At 40.8% G+C, this 17,928-nt stretch overlaps 1 protein-coding gene across 1 annotated transcript; it reads right to left on the bottom strand.

Annotated features, from left to right (window-relative positions):
- Nucleotides 1-5,160: 5,160 nt before the first annotated feature.
- Nucleotides 5,161-16,334, bottom strand: LOC124654335. Its single transcript, XM_047193345.1, has 13 exons — nucleotides 16,265-16,334; nucleotides 14,314-14,898; nucleotides 14,042-14,153; nucleotides 13,818-13,955; nucleotides 11,075-11,371; nucleotides 10,719-10,989; nucleotides 9,437-10,629; nucleotides 8,957-9,356; nucleotides 7,941-8,860; nucleotides 7,774-7,839; nucleotides 7,535-7,660; nucleotides 6,745-6,989; nucleotides 5,161-6,660 (listed from the first exon to the last, which is right to left on the bottom strand). The coding sequence occupies exons 1-13, from the start codon at nucleotides 16,303-16,305 to the stop codon at nucleotides 5,163-5,165; spliced, it is 5,892 nt and encodes a 1,963-aa protein (XP_047049301.1). The 5' UTR covers nucleotides 16,306-16,334; the 3' UTR covers nucleotides 5,161-5,162.
- Nucleotides 16,335-17,928: the final 1,594 nt, after the last annotated feature.

Raw genomic sequence — 17,928 nt, 5'->3', positions numbered from 1 at the left:
GACACTTCTCTTCTTTGTCAAATCAGGGGTCTCCTTTCACCTTTCAACAACGTCGGTGAACTAGAACCTGTGTATACACTCGATGAATAGCATCAGTACATAACTTACCTACGGTGTCATCTTAGAAAAAATATAGGTTAAGGGTAAAATACCCCTACAATCTCTCCTTTTAGTTTCTTTGTAGGTTCTTCACACACAAAAAACACTTTTAGTGCTTCAAAAATTAAAAAATGGTTTTCTTATGCCAAGACAATGAAAACCCCCAACATCAACATTGTTTGCCGTACCAAGAGGCACACATGTGCATAATATGGGGTAACTTGAACAAACTATGCCATAGTTTAGCTTGACCTAGCTCATTTGGCTTGAAAGTCATAAAACTTTGTACATGGTAGCTCATTTTTTAGAAGGTTTTTCTGTAATATTTCAGATACTCGAAGTTTGTTATTTTCCTAGCAACTAGGTCACATAAGATGATAGCGGACATGAAGTTCTTATTGAGGGGTTGAATGTTTAAAAACTCTTTATGTATCTATGATAAATTAGATAGTTGTGAACCTAAAAATATTTTTTAATAAATCATGAGCAAACTATAAAGTACCTGATGTGGGTATTACCCTTCGGGTACCCAACATTGCTATACCCAGTGCAGGTTATCACGATGGACCAGCACAAGGATTCGACAAGATGGACCCACACGTAATATCGACTTGGACTACAAGAAATAAGACTCCAATATGTATTCTACTAGGACTCTTGTAAACCCTAGGTTGGTTGCATATATAAAGCCAGGCATGGGCATCCCTTAGATATATTCAGTCAGACAGAAAAATATACACGCGAAACGTCTAGACATCGCAACCCGCAGATTAGAAATAGACAAGATACAACTCCACCTATGGCAGCCCCATGTACACATATATTCATATAGTGGATTGCTAGCAGGACGTAGCGATCCTCCACCGCGGGGACGTGAACCTAGGTGTCTACTCTCGCTCCCGGAATCTCCATCGTCACCTTCCGTCAACCCTAAGCCCCTCATGGTGGACATTGCCGAGGAGCCACTTCGTCCTGTAATTCAAATCTGACCCACTTCCAACCGAATTGGCAACTATTTATCTTTTTGGTGAGAGGTACATAGAAATCTTTTGAGGTGCAACCAGTTTGTGATTTGTACAGAGAATATGGCCTAGTATTCTTGCAACTTTGGGTGGTCACATTTTTGAAATGGTTTCTTGATAGATGCTTCACACACAAAAAACATTTTTTGGTGCTTATAAAAAAATGATTTTTTCGTGCAAAGATAATAAAACCCCAACATTAGCATTGCTTGCCGTCCCAAGACGCACACGTGTGCCCAATATGGGCTCAGTTCGACAAACTATGTCATGGTTTAGGATATGACCTAGCTCATTTGGCTTGAAACCCATATAACTTCACACATGGTAGCTCATTTTTTAGAAGGGTTTTCTAGAATATTTTTGATACTCCAAGTTTTTTTTTCATGTCAACTAGGTCACAAAGATGATACCATGTGAAGGTTGTACTTTTTTGAATTACTTGTGCTTGATTCAAAATATGCCCAAAACGACGGACATGAACTTGCTTACCTAGGGGTTGAATCAATGTTAAGGAAATCGCTTATCGGGATCAACTCGGTTGGCTGACGATTAGCGATTAATAGGCAAATCGGTTGATTAATCGGGTGATAAATGAGTTAATCGGGCGATAAATGAGTTTATCGGCTAATCGGTGACCACTGAATAGGGATTAATCGGGCGATTAATCGTTGAATCAGATGATTTTTTGAACAGTGGGTTGAATCTTTAAAAACTCTTTGTGTATCTATACGCCTGCTCCTCCAAATTTTGAGAGCATTGGCTACCCGAGAGTTTTTTATGTGCACCTTCTTAATGGGGGTTAGTCGATCTCCTTGGATGGTTCCACCCCGCCGACACGGATTCCTTGAATCTGTTTATACCTCTTGGGGAAATATTGTTTGAGCAGCTGGATGGTGGAGGCAAGAGGTGGAGTGGTAAGCATCTACCGCGGCGACGCGATGAGTCTTGGCGGCGTAGCACGGGGCCTCGCTGACGGACACGGTGTGATGGACTCGTGCACGGTGGGGGTGCTCTCTGGCACCATGGCGGCGTCCAAGGCGGGACTAGAAAATGCTATGTTGATCTTTGCTCTGAAGATGGACCAGCGGTTGATGACGGTGGCGGCTTCTGAAGAGGGTGCATGAGGTGCTCGTCGAGAGTGTGCTAGACTGCTTGTGTGATTTTGTTTTCGCCGTAGGGGACTCGTTGATGCCCCCGGTAATTAGCTGGTGGGTCGTTGTTTGTGTTTGTAGGGCACAAGATCTTGATTGTATGTTCTTCACCCATTGTCAGGTTTGTACATGTTGAGTGGTGGCTATGGATTTTGTGATGCATGATCTTGGTAAATCTATACACAAAAATGCGTCTAGATAGATGCATATTTAGATAAATTTGTGCCAAGTAATTGAAGACAGAGGGAGTAGTCCCGTTGAACCGGAACTAAACATGGATCTTGTAATTTTGCTGACTGGGTAAGGACACTATGGGTACCCCTATAATGGGAAAAGGTGGTCCGACCGATGTGTAGGTGGTGACTAGGCGTACCTCTCGCTCTGTTTTAAGAACGAGAATATGAGATCCAAGGCCAAGTTGATGGTACGTACTAGGATTGGATACACACAAAAGGTATTATGTCGGTACTAGGCGCGCGACTGCAGGTCCTGCGGCTCGAGTCCCATTCACACGAGGAACACGTCGGATGCCATGGAATTATCAGGCTAACAAACGCACTATGAATTGGATCCAGTGTCCGGTGCGTGCATCTATACAGCAGATAACGTGGACTGGTTTTCCGGCCAATGGTTTTCCCCAGGATCGGTCTTCTATAAATAAGAGCCCTCCCTTCTTCTTATGGCACCAGCAGCAAAGGAGAGCTACCGCCAATCATCGATCAGTTGCGCTAGTAAACAGTCTGATTGGTAAGGCATTGCTGCTTATCTTTTATCATGTGCCATTCATCATACGTTTTGAGGGCAACATATCCTACAGCTTCGTGTCATTGTTAGTTCATAGTATCTCCCTAAACCACGGTGTTAATATCTTGTGTGCATGTAGCCAGCTGAAGCGATGGCTCCCGGCGGCGGCGGCGAGCTTGTGAAGAAGAACAAGATGGTTATTTTCTGCGCTCTGGCAGTCGTGATAGCCCTGCTGATGGCCACACAAGCAGCGGCAACGGCAGGCAACCAAGGCGCAGCACGCCGACTCCTGCAGATCTGGAAGTGCCAGTATCGCAACTGCAACTGCCGTACCTGCTCGATATTTAATTGGGCGTGTTGCAGCGCCTGCTGCTGATAAGAAGAAAAGGTTACATGTGGTTGCTACGTTGTTCTAGCAGTCGTCGTCTTCATCCCACGTCGCACGTTCTGATGACAATAATTCAGATTTCCTATCAACCCTCAGGTGTACTGTACGTACGCATGCTTGAATAATAACCGTTTCCTGTGCCGTTTTTGTGGACGTTCGATTGTCCTTGCCGTTTCTTCTTTCTGGCCGCTGTTGTTGGTATCTTTTTTTCTCATGACGCATCCAGTCATTTTATACTCAGTCAGGGTGGTTTGTTCCATGAGATGAGAAGTCTTGCTCAGTTGTAGTTGACCTATTTTTTGACTTCGTAGTCTGATAGTTTCCATGAGATGACAGACGTGAAAAAGTGAGCATAGTAAGCTCTCGTGCAAGGGACCACCTTTACACGTGCTCCTAAGCAAATACGAGTACAATATATGTGAATAAAGAGATTGAGAGAAGGTCGTAAAAAGTAAGTTTTTGCATATAAGTGACTAAAGATGATGGCAGGTTCATATAGCCATCAAGTGGCTAGTACTAAGTATTCTCTGCCTACGGACGCCACGCTATGCTAGCCAACCGAACACTACAAAATGATGATGGGATTCCAAGCTGGTCACTATGCAAGACACGTGATACCCATTTCATTTCTTGGATCATTTCTAAGGACACCAACCCATGTAGTTCTGTCATTGTACAAATATTTACAGGGCAAAATCAATTTGCACTTCTACGAGTAGTATCTTCAAAGCTATACCAAAATAATCTGATCACCTCCTAGACGGTCCTTCAACTTCCTGTATCCAAATCGATGGTCAGGGAAGAAGATCCAAAATATCTACCTATGTCACAGTAGTTTCCTATCTCGCAAAATCAGTTGATGTGTCGCTTAATTTGGAGACTCGCAGTTCAAGTATCGCTACTGCTTTGCAGCACATCACAACAGTCAATAGCATATACTATTCATGAGATCAGCCAATCAGCATGTTAAAAGCTGCCAAGGATATGTTGGGCAGAAAAAACTGTCTGCTGCCACCTGTACGGTTAACAATATTAGCTTCAGTAAAAGTCAATAGCATCTAGTATAACATCTCTATTATAGTAAAATGAGGATCTGACTATACACAATCATGACTGTACACAATAGATGATGGGAGTGCAAATATGTTATGCCGAACAGAACTAGAAACATCTATTGGTACTGTCATTATGAAAAACTCCTATACACCGACAAAACAAAGGAACAAGATTTTAAGACTAACTAAACTGCAACAGTCTATAAGATCACTCAAGCCTTCAATTAATGTACATCACCCGAGACTACTATGCATACACTGCACAGGGTTTACATGAATGCAACCAAAAATAATGTTCTTTTTAAGTATGTACACAAAATCATGATTCAATCTTCAGTATTCAAGCCAGTATCAGACGTTCAGGGTTTATGTCACACTAACAGAGGTACAGACCATTGCCAGAAAGGCAATGCGTAAGCAATTAAACTAGTAAGAAAGCCTTAATAGCCATTATGTGACAGTGTGACATACTGAGGCCTGAAGGTTAGTGGACCCAGCACGTAATCAATATCCAACTAAGCAGGAGCTTGCAAAGCTAGTGTTGCTACAGGTGATGTAGTTTTGAACTATTTATACAGCACAGAATACGTTGATGGATACCCTTCTAGATTAAAGTAGTATGTACTTGCAAGAAAATAACCACTGTTGTGTTTTTTGTTATGGAAAACAAAAGGCGGTAAGAACTTGCCTTTGCAACATGGTCTCATTTTTGTTTCTTCTTAGGACACTTTGAGGAAGGCTTATTTGATGATATAAGAGCTGAAGAAAGTAAAGATTCAACATCCTCCCTTTGACGCTTCCTTGCAGCAATTTGATGATTTTGACTAGTTACAGTGAGGTTCGGAGCTTGGCTTTTTGTAAGATCCCGTATATGGCTACCTGCTTCATCAAAATGTGATGTAACTGAGGGGTCAACTTGATTAGAGTTCCCAGCTCTTGGTTGCTCCGTAAACTTCCTTGTCCCTTTGACCTTAGTAGTCATTTTTTTCATATCAGGGATTGTTGGTGGACAGGTACCACTGTTCTTACTCGCTAATTCCGAAAGTGTATCATGTTTAACCAAGGAATTCTCTTGATTTGAATTACCGAGTCTTGGTTTTTCAGAAAACTTCCTTGTTCCTTTAGCCTTTTGTATCAACTTCTGCATATCCTGGTGTGCTGATGGAGAATCACCATCCTTCTTGGCCACTGATTTAAAGTTGGAATCATGTTTTGATGAACCCTTGATGGTTCCCATATCACTGCTTTGGTTGATGATCTTTTTGTCTTTATTATGTACTTTCACCTTGGAATTCTCAGGTGCACCTTGCTTAAATAAGGCCTTATCAGTTTCCATACCAACAGTCTCCTTAACATGCTTATGTGATTCCCTTTGCCATCTGACATCAGAACCATCATGAGGATCCTCTGCTGCCAACCTTTTAGCAAGCGACTTCTTTTCTACTCCTTGCTTTCTCATCACTGAGTCCTGACCACTATCTTGTTTCAATGAACCCTTTGTAGCTTTCATATCTTCACTCTGCATTGCCGGTTCATTATCTTGGCTGGATTTTCGCATGGTGGAGTTTTGAGCTTTAGGATTCTTTCGATCCCAGCGTGATGCTCGTTTTGAATGATCCTCGCGTAAATATTTACCTTCCTTTTCTGTAGTCCTGTCAGCATGTCCCACATGTTCTTTACGTTGTTGTGCATGGAATGCCTGTGAGTTTGCTGTACCAGCCTTTTCATTTTCCTTCTGCTGCTGAAGGTGACTATTATGGTAGCTATGAGTGGTACCGTGGACTTTTTCAAAGATCAGACCATAGGGCCTCTGAACTGAGATGAACATATTCCGTTCTTTAGCATTCTGTATTAAGGAAGCCCAATGTGAATTGGTCTGCAATGTTCTTGCATTTCCAACTATCCATAGAGAGAATCTGGCGCGTGTTAGCGCAACATTCATACGCCTAACATCTGCAACAAACCCAATGCTACGAGCTTCACCAGTGTGATGTCTATCACCTGAGGAGTTGGACGCTCTAACAGTTGACAACAGCAAGATGTCAACTTCCCGACCTTGAAATCCATCCACGGTATTGATTTCCATCTCAGCAACAATCTCAGGCCCAAAGAAAGAAGTGAACCTCGAACGCAGCAAGGAGAGTTGACTCCTGTATGGAGTTATGATCCCTATCTTTCTACAGGAGAATTCTGCTGGATACCTTCACAAAGCAAGTACAAAGGATCAGATACCTGCAAAATAAGATCACTAAAGTAGGTGGTGAAAGTAAAGATAATACTCTTACCTGTTCTTTAAATATGACAGTATTTCAAGAGCTGCATCAGCTTCAAACTGATTACAGAGTGATTGTGCAGCAGCGTTTGTTCCACCACGCTCACGACCATCAGTAATATCAAAGAACATGTATGGACCAAGACAACTGTGATTATGGAACGGAGCAGATTTTTCAGCCTTTTGAGCACCATCGAGCAATTTATTTTCATAGAAATGCAAGGATGGGAATCTGCTAATGTCAGGGTGCATCCGGTACTGCACACAACAAAAATAAATAAGGAGAAATTAGCATACAGCCTACACAGTTCAGAGCTCTTCTAGCATGCAAATCTACTAATCCATTAAGCAGTACATATTGCAGAAAACCCACAGAAATTGTTACTTGTAATCATGTTAATAAGCTTGCTACCATTCTCGTATAATTACATAACTGGAAACAGACCATTGTTATCCCATAAAACTAATAAAATGATGGGAAACAAAAAAATAAAATTCAGGAAGTACAACATAGTTTGCCATATCGATCAATAAGGAACCTTCAGGGAACTAATAACATGGTCTACTTCAGTGCCAGTGAGACAAAATACTGAAGTTATGAATCTCAATAGCAGAAGTAATCCTGAAGTTCTGAGAACCAAAATGCTAAAGATCCAAATAACATATAAACAAATTTGAACAGATTATGATTGAATTTTAAATTTTAACATCTTTAACTCCACTGTCACTTTCTACAGTTTCCTTTGAACAACCAAACCAACTGCCAAAAGATTAGAGACAGCATATGCATGACTTATGCTAACCTGTTTAGTGAGCATAATAACTGGGTAACCAGCTCTTTGAAGGCGTTCAAACATGCTGCACTCATAAAGAAACTTGCTAGCCAATCCAGACATCACAGTAGCAGGTAGCTGCTTTGGGTCACCAACCTTCAAAAGAGACATTACTAAGTATACTGTATACGAGCTAGCACCAAAATGTTGCTTCGAGGTGTTGCTCAAAAATATTGTGTAATCAGATATATTAAAAGAGAGCACGCTACCATTATGCACTTGGTTCCTTTCGACTTGAGTAACTGAAGTGGAATCAAAGTTGCAGGCTCAAGAGCCTGTAGAGGAGTAAACCAAAGCTTAGTTCAGCAAATAAAAATGAAATACAAAATTAGCTTGATTTCAAATAGAACAGTTAGTACTGAGAGTGAGACCATACCTGTGCAGCTTCATCAATAACAACAACATCAAACAAAGCTTGCTCAGAGAAATTCCCATATCTTTTAGCTGAAGCAGTTTCCGAGCAAACTCCATAAATATCACCTCCGCACCCACTGAGTGTTGTCACAACAATTTCTGCTTCTCCGAGAATTGACTTCCTTACCTTGTGCTTAAGAGACTTGTTTTCATCAGCTATTTTTTTTTCACGTGCATGTGCAGTGGCAAGTTCTGCCGAAACTGCCCTTTTCTGTGTATATAAGATATTGAGCTTTGCACCAATTGCTTCGTCAGAAACTTCATCCGCCTCATCTTCATCGGGCACAGAAGAGCAGTTTTCTGTTTCATCACCCTCAACTAGTTTTCGCCTTGACTCATAATATCTAATTTTGTCTACAACCTTCTCCAATCTAGCCCTAAGTGAGCCAGACGATTCGGCATCAGATGAAATGTTGGCTTCATTCTTGGCCATTAACTCATCTGACAACCTTTGCTCAACAAGTGTGTCAATAAAGTAAGGGATTGAATTAGAATGAACTGTCTTTGCATTACCGACCCTCACTATATATGGCCTATACAGCTTTCCTTCAGCATCATACAATCCATCACTAAGTCTTGACAAAAGTTCATCAACTGCCGCATTTGACTGCGCACATACTAGAGCCCTTCCTCTTGAAAGGCTTCCTTTTGAGAGCCGTTCTATCCTAGGGTTTTCTCTCTGCGAATCATTTATCTGTTGTTTAGCAAGGGCAGCATCCTGCCAAGCTCTAGCTATTGCAGCAGTTTGACTAATCTTTGTTCTTGGCTTGGTAAACTCAGCACTAGCTAGGGATTCATTTCTTGGTAAGTTGTAAGAGTTGTCGGCATGTACAGAAAGCAATGCACTCACTATCGCGACAATGGTTTTGGTTTTACCCGTACCTGCAGGGAACACAAGCATAAAATTTCATTTCATTTGTTCTGGTGACTAGACTTGCTACAATATAAGGACAAAGATCAGGATCAGGAAGAACAAACCTGGAGGGCCCTGAATAAGAGACAGATCACATTTTGTTTTAGAGCCTGTTGATCCAATGGCAATACTTACAGCTTGGAGCTGGCTTTCATTGTATGATGACTTCAATACTTTCTGCATGGGGCGTGTAAGTTTGTCCAGGTACACTTTTCCACATTCATGATTGGTTGCAGCACGTGAAACAGGATTCAAAATTACTGGAAGCACTGGGATATCACTTAATGATGAGAGAGCGCTGAACTCTCGGATTTGAGGAGTCATGCTCATAACCCGATTCAAGAACCATTTACTTCTTTCAACAAGAACGCGTCTCACTTTATTTAGACGTGGATTATCATTAGAGAGAAAGAACTTTATTACAATAATTAATGCCTTGTTTTTATCAAACTCACGCCGATCCACCTGAAAACAGTAAATACATTAGGCAAGACTTACAGAGTTAGATTATGAGATCACTGGAGCATCATGGGCAACAGTAGTACCTTTCCAAGCACATGCACCTGCTGTCCCGTGCTTTTCAATGGATCCTTGGTAAGCAGTATCAAATCATTCTCTGTACACCCTTTAGATTTGACAGATGCTGTGTTCTCAGCACGGCCACGAACAACAAGAAATTCATCAACTCTTTCAACTGAGAGTATAGATATAGAACCGCATGTCATATCTTCAGCAGGGGTTTCTACATAAGCATTCTGCAACTGAGCTTTGAACTCCTCTATAACAAGTGGCTGGAAAATCTCAACATACTGAGCTTGTGAATCAAAGCATACAGGTATTTCTTTTAAAGCAGGTTTCTTTATCTCAGAAGATGATAGCCCAACAACAGCAAAGTAATCCATTTCCAAGATATTCTTAAACCAGCTGTCCAATTTAGGAGGGTTAAATCGTCGAATATTAGTATCCGGTCTGCCATACGCCTGTCTCCTTTCCGCAGGTAACTGAAGTTGAACTACTTGCCTTTTAGGAAGTACTATGGTAGACTTTGTTACACGAATTTGTGGCCTTCTGTAATTATCAAGCGCATGCTCCAAGGGGTCATCTTCATCATCAGATATATCTCTGAAAATTGACTTAAACTTGCATGTACTCGATGAGGGATTCGGACGCGATGGTTGAGAAGTGGCACTAACAGATGATTTCTTATTTGGTAAAAGGGAAGCATTATTTGTATTGACTGGAACATTTGGCATCTTTGTTCCACCTAACCCTTTTGAGGCAGCAAGTGTGCTTCTGTTTTCCATCAATACAGGTCTAGAGGAGGCACTAATATCACTATGTATCTGATGTTTTGAAGACACATGTCTATCTTCAAATGGCATTCTTTGTTCAGAAGGATTTTTCAACAGTTCTGAAGCCGTGAATCTGTCATTCTCCTTTACTGACGATAAAACCTCCTCACCAATCACATCACTTGTAGGCAAATTGTCTTCGCTGTCTGAAAGGACAATTATGTGTTCAACGTCTGACCCATGAGAGGGCTTCATGACCTCAAGATTGTCACGGCCAGTATGTCTCTTGAAATCTGTGTGACCAATCAGAGAAGGGATACTAGCACTAGAATTAGTGGGGGTTTGTAGACTGATTGCAACCCTCCTTTCAGCTTCTGTGGGAGCCTTGAACACCGCAAGATTAAGATTTGAAATTCTCCCTCTAAGATCATCCATATCAATTACATCTGAAAGGAAGATATATAAGTTATTAGCAAACATTTTGTGGAACTTCTAAAATATGTGCAGAATTCAATTAAAAAATTGAAGTACTAACCATGTGAAACGATATCACTAAGATCTTCAATGTAGCGTTGAATGGTGCCACTATGTGAATCCTTTAGTATTTTAAACAAAGATAGCATGCACTGTTTCCAGTGTCTGCTGATCACAAGCAGAGATGATTTCCCCCAGTTAATCAAGTGAAAAAGCCATGTTATGTCATTAGGGTCGGGAACCATTGTCGTCATACTGAATGGTTGAGTGCAATATGAATTGACTCTCTCATAGACTAGGGGAAGCAACTCAAGCACTCGAACGCAGGATATCTGAAACAAAACTGCAGATATGAAGTGGGAAGAAACAAAGATACGACTACTGATGCTGAAAGAAATTACAGCAGTACAGATGTACCTGACATTGTTTGGTATTTATTAGCTCTTCTCCCTTTCTCAGGCAAGTGGAAATAAAAGGCCAGAGAGTTACAGAAAGCAAAGTGCTGAATTTCTCCCAGGAAATAATGTCTACAGCATGTACTGATGGGGTTACTGGTAAATTTGAAAATGGTTGACGCAAGAAACCACCTTCAGAAGGTTTTGCTGGCTGTTGAACTGAAGGCTGTTGAGCAATATCCTCCTTTACTAATTTACATATGACAAAAAACAAGTGATGTAGACTATGAAAATCTGCCAAAAGTGACTGCCTTTGAACCTGGAATTCCAAAGAAGGCATATCGTGACTATTTTCAATTATGACAGAAAATATCGAGAGAATAGAGTGAACGGCTTAAGAGAAAAGTTAACATGTTCCCTCAATCATCAAAAATGAAAAACTATATCCCTTCAGAACTTTGAAAAATTAAGACACTTTAAAACATCAAGTAAATGTTAGCATGTACTTCAAACTAAGGTTCGGTTTCCTGCCACAGTATTCACCAATCACCATTACTTCTACAGATTTCTTTTCCAAGCTTTTTCTCGAACACGCACCTAAATGTGTGTCGTTTTGTATTAGAAGAAAATGTAAAAGATGACACCAAATTTCCATGGGATTTCAAATGTTCATATAATTCAGATTATTTTAAATTCAAAAGTAAATATTTGTATTTCACTAGTAGTTTACTCAAGTTCTATGTCATACTAATTCACTCTGAAGCTTTCGTTCATCAGTAGCTTCCTGTCATGCTCGCAGGTTTGCATGATCCAACTTGTCAGGCTGAGACAAAACAAAAAAAAAGGCTAGAAAAGGAGTGTACGGACAACCACCAACTTATAAGTAGGGAAAAATTAAGTATTCTGTAGAAGTGCCCAGAACTGCCTCATCTTTTGGTCCAGCAAGAAACGGTCTTCTGCAAATTAAGGATAAGAGATACTAGAATACAGGGACACTTTGGGGACATCTGATACTAGAATACAGGTTTTGGCATGGGAAAAAGGTACAGGTTTTGTGAATATATTGTAGCGCGACATTATGTTCCATAACCCACACCATGTGATCCCTTTGCCGTGTCTTGCAAGACTTTGTTCTTGTAAATGGCGGCCATATGGATGTGTGCATCTGAAGTTGGCTGCTGTTTTGACTTTTGACAGCCATGACGAGTTGGAGCACAAAAGCTAGTTACCAATTTCCAGTTTTTACAGAGATCTGTACTACAATGACATCCCTTCCTGAACTATTTGATCAAACTATTCAAATTAGCAAAGATCTGACTGGAGTTTCCTCGGGTCTCCTGAGCCGCTCCTTTGGGCGATTCAAAAGCCGACGGAACTATGTAAAAGATCCTCAACCACAGCGCCCCAATCCGCAGTGCCGCTGGCGGGGCCTCCCACCACAGCCTCCCCACCTGTCTATTGTTCTAGAGATCAGCTTATCATCTCTCAGTCTCATATTCATCGGCAACTGGAAATGGTGGCTCCCATCCCCTGCATGGAAGCTTGTGACTCTTGCCAGCCTGCCTCTCCATAGCTGCCAAGGTCAGATTCCCCTTGGATCCACACCCCCTTCTTGGTGGCTTGGGACTAGGTCGGTAATCCAGCTTTGGTGTCCTGGAGGCCACAAGGTGCTGGTGTTTGCTCTCTCCCTATGTGTTGTTGGCTTTCGGGAGGCATGATGGCTTCGTTAAAAGAACGTTCTACACAACGTCTCCTGCCCATATCCAGTCGATCCTTCCTGTTTCTCATCTACCTAGGGCTAGGTCTGCTTCCGAATCTCCCCGCCTCTCCTTAGGGGTATGATTAGAGGTTGGCCCAGACGGACATGGAGTTGTGGACATGGTATAGGGGTGCTGGCCAGCCATCATGAAGCGACCACCTACCCTATGCTCGGCCTCCTTTAAAGTGCTTCGTGAAGTCCTTGTTGTGCTGTTTGGGCGCGCGCCGTGGGTCAGGTTGAACAGACCGAACGTCAAGGACGGAGGTGCCGTGAGCAGGCTGAGCTACTTCATCCTCTTAAGTGTGGTCCTACTAGCAGTACAGACTTCTCCTAGGTCCTTTCGTGCTGGTGGCTATCGCCCCTGTGATACTCATGCAGTCATCATGGTCATGGTAAGAGCTCACATTGAGCTATGGTGTTGTAGCTGATGGCGAGCATTTGTGGTGGATGGCTGAACTCTATGCCTGCATTTGTGTGTTTACTATTCTAGGTCTTAACTAGCCAGCGCTTCGATGTCAGTTCCTTGGTGAGAGTGAGGGTGGTCTTGGTGAGGACAACAATGGTCGCTTATTCAACTTTGGCATGCTCTTTGGTATGGTTGCTGTTGAGTTGTAAGTCTTTCTTTGGTCGTCTTTTTTTGTTGACATCACCGCTGGTGGCATTGTAATTGTGGTGCTATCTTGCAGTTTATTCTTCTAATACAAAATGGTGCACTTAGGGGCATCATTCAAGAAAAAAATATCAAAGATGATGCGTATGAGAACCATAAATATGAAATATGCGTACAAATCTACGCAGTCGTTTACAGAAAAATATTAGGTTTTTAGAATATATGCTGTTTATAGTTGATAATCAGATAGCTACCGTGTGGCAACTCACAATATTCAATACAAATTTGAAATTTAATCAATAGCTACTAAAAGCCAGGAACAGCCAGGAAGCAACCATGCAAAATATGAACTAATTCCAGTGACTAACAAATAACATAATGAAATAAAAACCTTACCAGTTGCACTGCATATCTTAAACCCACGAAAACAGCAGACAGTGAAGATGCACTCGAGCACAGAAATTGAAGTCCAGAGGTCAAACCCCGAGCTTGGGATACATGTTCCATGACAGCCCTCCCAGCTTGCCGTACACTCTACATCAATTACAGTGATGAGTAATACACTAATGGTAAATGCTTATGTGTAGGGATAGGATGAAAGACAATGGAAATACTCATACATCATTGTGATCTACTAGTGCCAAAATCAAGCTTTCTGACATCATTGGTTCCCATGTCCATTGCTTTTGAAGACCACATTGCTCAATTTGCATGATGACATGAATTGCAAATCTATAAGATATTAATTTCATGTAAGTATGATATACAGGAGAAATTTTGGACTTAAGTTTTGCAATCAGTAAAGATATGGCATGGCAAGATCTTGACATAGTTCAAGAACACAAACTCAGATCGCAAGGGATGAAACAGTGAACAATCAAACAGAACGAACCTTTTAAATATTCTCATTAGCAGGGTACCAAATTTTGACACCTTGAGAGTATTGATGCAATCCTTCCCACCACCACCATCATCAGCACCATTTGGAACTTGCCATGAAAATGTTGAAGAGATTTCTCCAGCATGGGACGATAACCAATCATTCACAGGCACTGAGGACTCCATAGCTAACCCGGGCTCTAAAACAGAAATATGAGATAGAGCCCAAAACACTGCTTTCGAAAAAGCTATAGGCAGTTTAGAGGGTTCCAACTGAACCATCACAAGATACCATAATAAAGGGACACATGTCCAATCCTTGCATCCCTGGAACGTCAACTTGTTCAGGACACTGAAATCATTCCAACAACCATACTCCTTTTCCACAGTATCATCAACAAAAGGCAATTCATCATCATCGTCGATGAATATGACAGAGCTTCTTGCATCACCCTTTGAGGTGGACTCATACTTCAGTTTGAAGGAAATCAAGGCAGAAGCGTCAGAAACTATGAGAATATTGATGAGATCAAATGCAGGTTGCCGCAGAGAACTATGCAAGGATGTATCCTTCAATGAACATATCAAAGATGGTCCCCTGTTCAAAAAAAATGAAGATCAGAGGCAACAAATGGAAAAATAAAACTGACCTTAAAATAGGTAAATAAAGAGCAGAAATCAGAAGCAGCCTGCTAGAAATAAGCTAGTGATACTTCTCCTATTTTATTAATTAGAGAGAGCAATGACATTGAGGAACTGCACACAATTTCAGACCAATTTTTTACCAGCAAGTAAAATTCCATGGTTCTGAATTCTGCTAACATATTAAATGTCATGTCCAACAGAACCAATTAAAAAATTTAAGGACCAGCTTAACGGTAGTCCGTGAAAAAAAATTTGTTAAGACCAAAATACAGTGCAACCATGCAATCTATAGCCAACAGGCAAAGAAGCCATCCACATCAGTCTAGAACTTAAGGCACCAGTTTAATCTGACCAGTCACAGATCCTGGAAGACAGAGAGCGTCATTCACTTGGCAACAGTAGTGCTGAGAGTGAAGTCTAGGAGATTGGGGTAGTTATCCATCTAGGCCCTGTTCGGATTGGGGGCAATTTTTGTGTGGTCTTTGGTATTTAATTGGGTTTTGACCTAAATACCGAGGCCTGCATAAATATTACCCCAAACCCAAACAGGAACTAAGAGAGTTTTGACAAATTTGTGGTATCTGAGGCTAAATTAGAGAAGAGCTTTTCCAGACTAGCATTACATTCATGTTTGTAGGAATCGCCAGCAAGTTCACTGTCTTTAACTATTGATTAATAATAATAATCTTCAATGCATACTGGTGGCGATCGTGTGCTCACCTTCAGGCGTCACGACTCTGCCAAACGATTTGGATAAGTACAGGTATGGGTGGATTGATATGGGCACAAATATGATATTTTTGAACATGTGGTACAATTGCTTTTAGTCTGTAACAAGTTACAATGTGTGGGCATTCTGCTATTTATTTGAGATTTGGCAGACCGCAGATGTAGGAAAGATTTTATAAGCTTAACTGCCATCAGTACATGATATGTTAGAACCAAGGTTAGCTATGATAGAACAATATATGAATAGAATACTCAGCACAGCAGAAACATACTTCAAAGCACAAGAAATTCTATAAACAACCGGTGCATAGCAGAGGCATATATGCACATATACTTACAAAATATTCTAGTTCTATAGCAACAATTAAGGTGAACTCTTATACATGGTATCACGCCCTCAACCTCATAATAAGTACTCTAATGAGCAAGGATACCGACTCATGGACTAGTCATGACTAGTCGACGTTTTTGGTTGGAACACAGGTACTGACTCATAGACTAGTCAAGCAACTAATCTTGGCTAGTCAAGCGACTCTTAATCCTTGCTAATGAGTGTAATATTGTCAAGATAAACAACATTTGGTCATTACCACATATGGGCGCATTCCGAGGCTGGGCAAGGAGGGCTCATTGTGTAGCCTCTTTGCACAATAAGAAGAGCAATCTGGACAGAAATAGGCAAAGGTATCAATAGTGTTGCACTAACAATAACCAAAATTACGCCCAATCAATGAAATTCAGAACTGTTAAGAAATGTAGTTATTGGCTTGATTTTCTTTTCATATGGCTATTGATGTTACAGCTAACAGCTAAACACTATAAGCCTATAAGGGTATTATATCAAAATCCTGTAGCAGCATGGCATCACCATTTCTCAGAATCCCAAAAATATGTGTACAGCTGTAAATGCATAGCCTAAAAGCTCTATGTTCTATTTGGTGGCCTATTCTAACATCAATCGACGTTGTTTCTACTATGGTTCTAGGCACTGAAAGCAGCGTTTTCTTCTATGTTAGAATGTATAGCTGGTAATCTCAAAAATACATTCCAAAAATCGTGCATGAATTTGTATGAAGATCTCATGTAAATGGAGATTGATTTAATTACAAAGTTTACAAAATAAACGGCACGCATTCTGGTACTATGTATAGCATGTACACATTATCTACAATTAACTCAGCGAACCACAACTAAGAAGCACTAAATCAATTTAGAAAACAGTAAACTTGCCAGCATAGGTAGCATGGCCTGCAGAAATTTGAAAACGACTTAGATGGCTCCTACAACTATCAGTTTACCATGACACAAGAAATTGTAGAACTGTTTTGAGGGGAAAACTGTAGGGAAGGCCCTGACAGTATAATGTGAGGCACGAACACATCCCAAGGTTTATGTTCGACCAGCAATTAGACCAATCTAATGCAAATTATGTGATACAAAAGTGATGTCATCGGAAAATGCTTCTGAATGCAAGTCTGATTATATGGTTTTCACATAAATCCGCATTTCATCAGTCTAATTGTTGGTCAAAAGACTGTCTCTTACATTTTGCAAGAGGGGGTAATATTAAATAAGATAAGACGGTGCATATAAGGTGAAGGGACAGTGGATGTACAAAGAAAATACATGCAAGTGATGAGCACCATTGAGGAGTGTTGCAGACTCCTTAAGTCTAAGAGATTGAATATGAATCACTTTTCTAGATGGTGCAACCAAGATGTAATACTAGCAGGAATATTGTTTAAGATATGTGCACTCCTTAGCTTCCAAATATAAATCTAAGCACATTTCCTGGATTATCACTTGGCCTCAATTGAATGCCAATCTGATCCAGCAATTGTAGAACTACTGAAAATGGTTTGTCGCTAGGATTCTAAGCAAACATGTCATATCTAGTTCATGTGGAATAGTTCTTCCAATGGTGGATGGGGTAGGGGTCACTAAGCCCATCAAAAATAAAATAAAAAAAGGCTACAAAGACACTTCTAATGATCCTTTTGACCACCTGCTTCACTACCGAATGCAGTGAATTCTACAAAATGTGGTGAATTCCATGGACCCAACAGGCTCAGTCACAAATATGACCAGCTGTAAATCATACTTCACTTGTATCCAAAATCACTCACTCTAGGTCTTCCAAAAGAAAAGGATGAATTATCTAGCTGTTTGTTCCATTTTTACAGATTAGTACTACAAGTTTAAAACAAATACAATATCACGAATAGCCAAAACTCTCAAGCAGGCTATACTTGAT

This window comes from Lolium rigidum, chromosome 5 (assembly GCF_022539505.1).
Source record: "Lolium rigidum isolate FL_2022 chromosome 5, APGP_CSIRO_Lrig_0.1, whole genome shotgun sequence".
NCBI classification, from domain to species: Eukaryota; Viridiplantae; Streptophyta; class Magnoliopsida; order Poales; family Poaceae; genus Lolium; species Lolium rigidum.
This window is presented reverse-complemented; position numbering and strand designations above follow the sequence as displayed.

What these genes read in the sequence shown, in the direction of transcription:
- LOC124654335 (XM_047193345.1), bottom strand. Translation starts at nt 16,305, where the DNA reads ATGAGCCCTCCTTGCCCAGCCTCGGAATGCGCCCATATGTG. An exon ending in TAAGATATGCAGTGCAACTG is followed by an intron (nt 11,372 to 13,817) that starts GTAAGGTTTTTA and finishes TTGGAATTCCAG; the next exon opens with GTTCAAAGGCAGTCACTTTT. An exon ending in TAGTGATATCGTTTCACATG is followed by an intron (nt 10,630 to 10,718) that starts GTTAGTACTTCA and finishes TCTTCCTTTCAG; the next exon opens with ATGTAATTGATATGGATGAT.